This window comes from Limulus polyphemus, unplaced genomic scaffold (assembly GCF_000517525.1).
Source record: "Limulus polyphemus unplaced genomic scaffold, Limulus_polyphemus-2.1.2 Scaffold80, whole genome shotgun sequence".
Lineage (NCBI taxonomy): Eukaryota > Metazoa > Arthropoda > Merostomata > Xiphosura > Limulidae > Limulus > Limulus polyphemus.
This window is the reverse complement of record NW_013665690.1, coordinates 378,312-379,617: the sequence shown is the minus strand read 5'-3', so window position 1 is coordinate 379,617 and position 1,306 is coordinate 378,312. Positions and strand designations below refer to the sequence as shown.

The following is a 1,306-nucleotide window of genomic DNA, read 5'->3' as shown; positions in this document are numbered from 1 at the left end:
TAGGGACGGCTAGCGCAGATAGCCTTCGTGTAGCTTTGCGCGAAATTCAAAAAACAAACAAACAAAATATATTTCGAATGAAATGTTATCAAGAACTAGAATAAATGGAGACGAGCGGGCAGACTGGCCTGAATATAAAAGAAGCCATAGATAGAAAGAAAGAAATTTACAGCAAGCATCAAACTACAAATACTGCCGTTTATAGCTGAAACATTCAGATTATCTGTTAACTTAAAATCGGACGAAGTTTACTGGAATCATGTTAATAATGCATTTAATCATAATTCATTAAAGTACTTGAATGCTCTAAATAAGTATCTAACAGAAATTATTAGCACAATTTTTGTGTGTGATGGTTTATATTACCTGAGTTCACAGCAACTTCAGTAACAAAGTAAGAGCCATGGGTAATTCATCTGAAAGCCTTACAATTGCTCATAAAATATTCTTCGATCTGAGAAAGAAAAGTAACAAAATCAAATATGTAACTTAAAGTAAACGAGGAAATACATTAAGATAACGATAATATCAGCTTTATACTATTGTGATACTATTATTTCTACATGTAAATGTTTATTTGAGGTATTATTTCTTGACAATAGTGAAAGTTTATTTAAAACTTTATTTTCTGTTATTTGCCTGGCTCTTAATTGTCCATCCTCAAAGGAAATTAATAGCTATTATTTTTTTAGTTGATATATTCAGATTCCAAACGTGTTTTTCAGAAAACCAAACAGAAGATTTAGAGACGACAGTTGTGCGCTGTAAACCAGACGGAATCGAAACCCTCTGTCGAACGACAAAGTTTAGTAAAAAAGAGCTAAAATTCATGTACCAAGGATTTAAACAGGTTAGTAATTAGTACATAAATGATTTCTAGTCTTTTTTTGAATAAAAAAACATTAAACAGGAAAACATATTCTAAGAACATGGAATACTTTATTTTACCACAAAAAGTAAAAGAAACACATGGAACACTTTATTTTACCACAAAAGGTAAAATATTCATATGGAACACTTTATTTTACCACAAAAAGCAAAAGAAACACATGGAACACTTTATTTTACCACAAAAGGTAAAATATTCATAAGGAACACTTTATTTTACCAAAAAAAAACAAAAGAAACACATAGAACACTTTATTTTACCACAAAATGTAAAATATTCATATGGAACACTTTATTTTACCAACAGAATGGTAAACGATCTATATGAAACATTTTGGTTCGCCAAAATATAAAAAATCTTTATATGAAATACTTTTTTTTACAAAGGCATAAAATTCATACGAACCTGTTGATTTTA

General features: G+C 29.2%; 1 protein-coding gene across 1 annotated transcript in view; it reads left to right on the top strand.

Moving 5' to 3' along the window:
• LOC106467413 (Kv channel-interacting protein 4-like) overlaps window positions 1-1,306 on the top strand; it is a 100,888-nt gene that overhangs the window by 73,806 nt on the left and 25,776 nt on the right. The window contains exon 5 of the mRNA XM_022396375.1: window positions 726-854. Coding sequence (XP_022252083.1) covers window positions 726-854 — 129 coding nt within the window. The remainder of the gene's footprint in view (window positions 1-725; window positions 855-1,306) is intronic.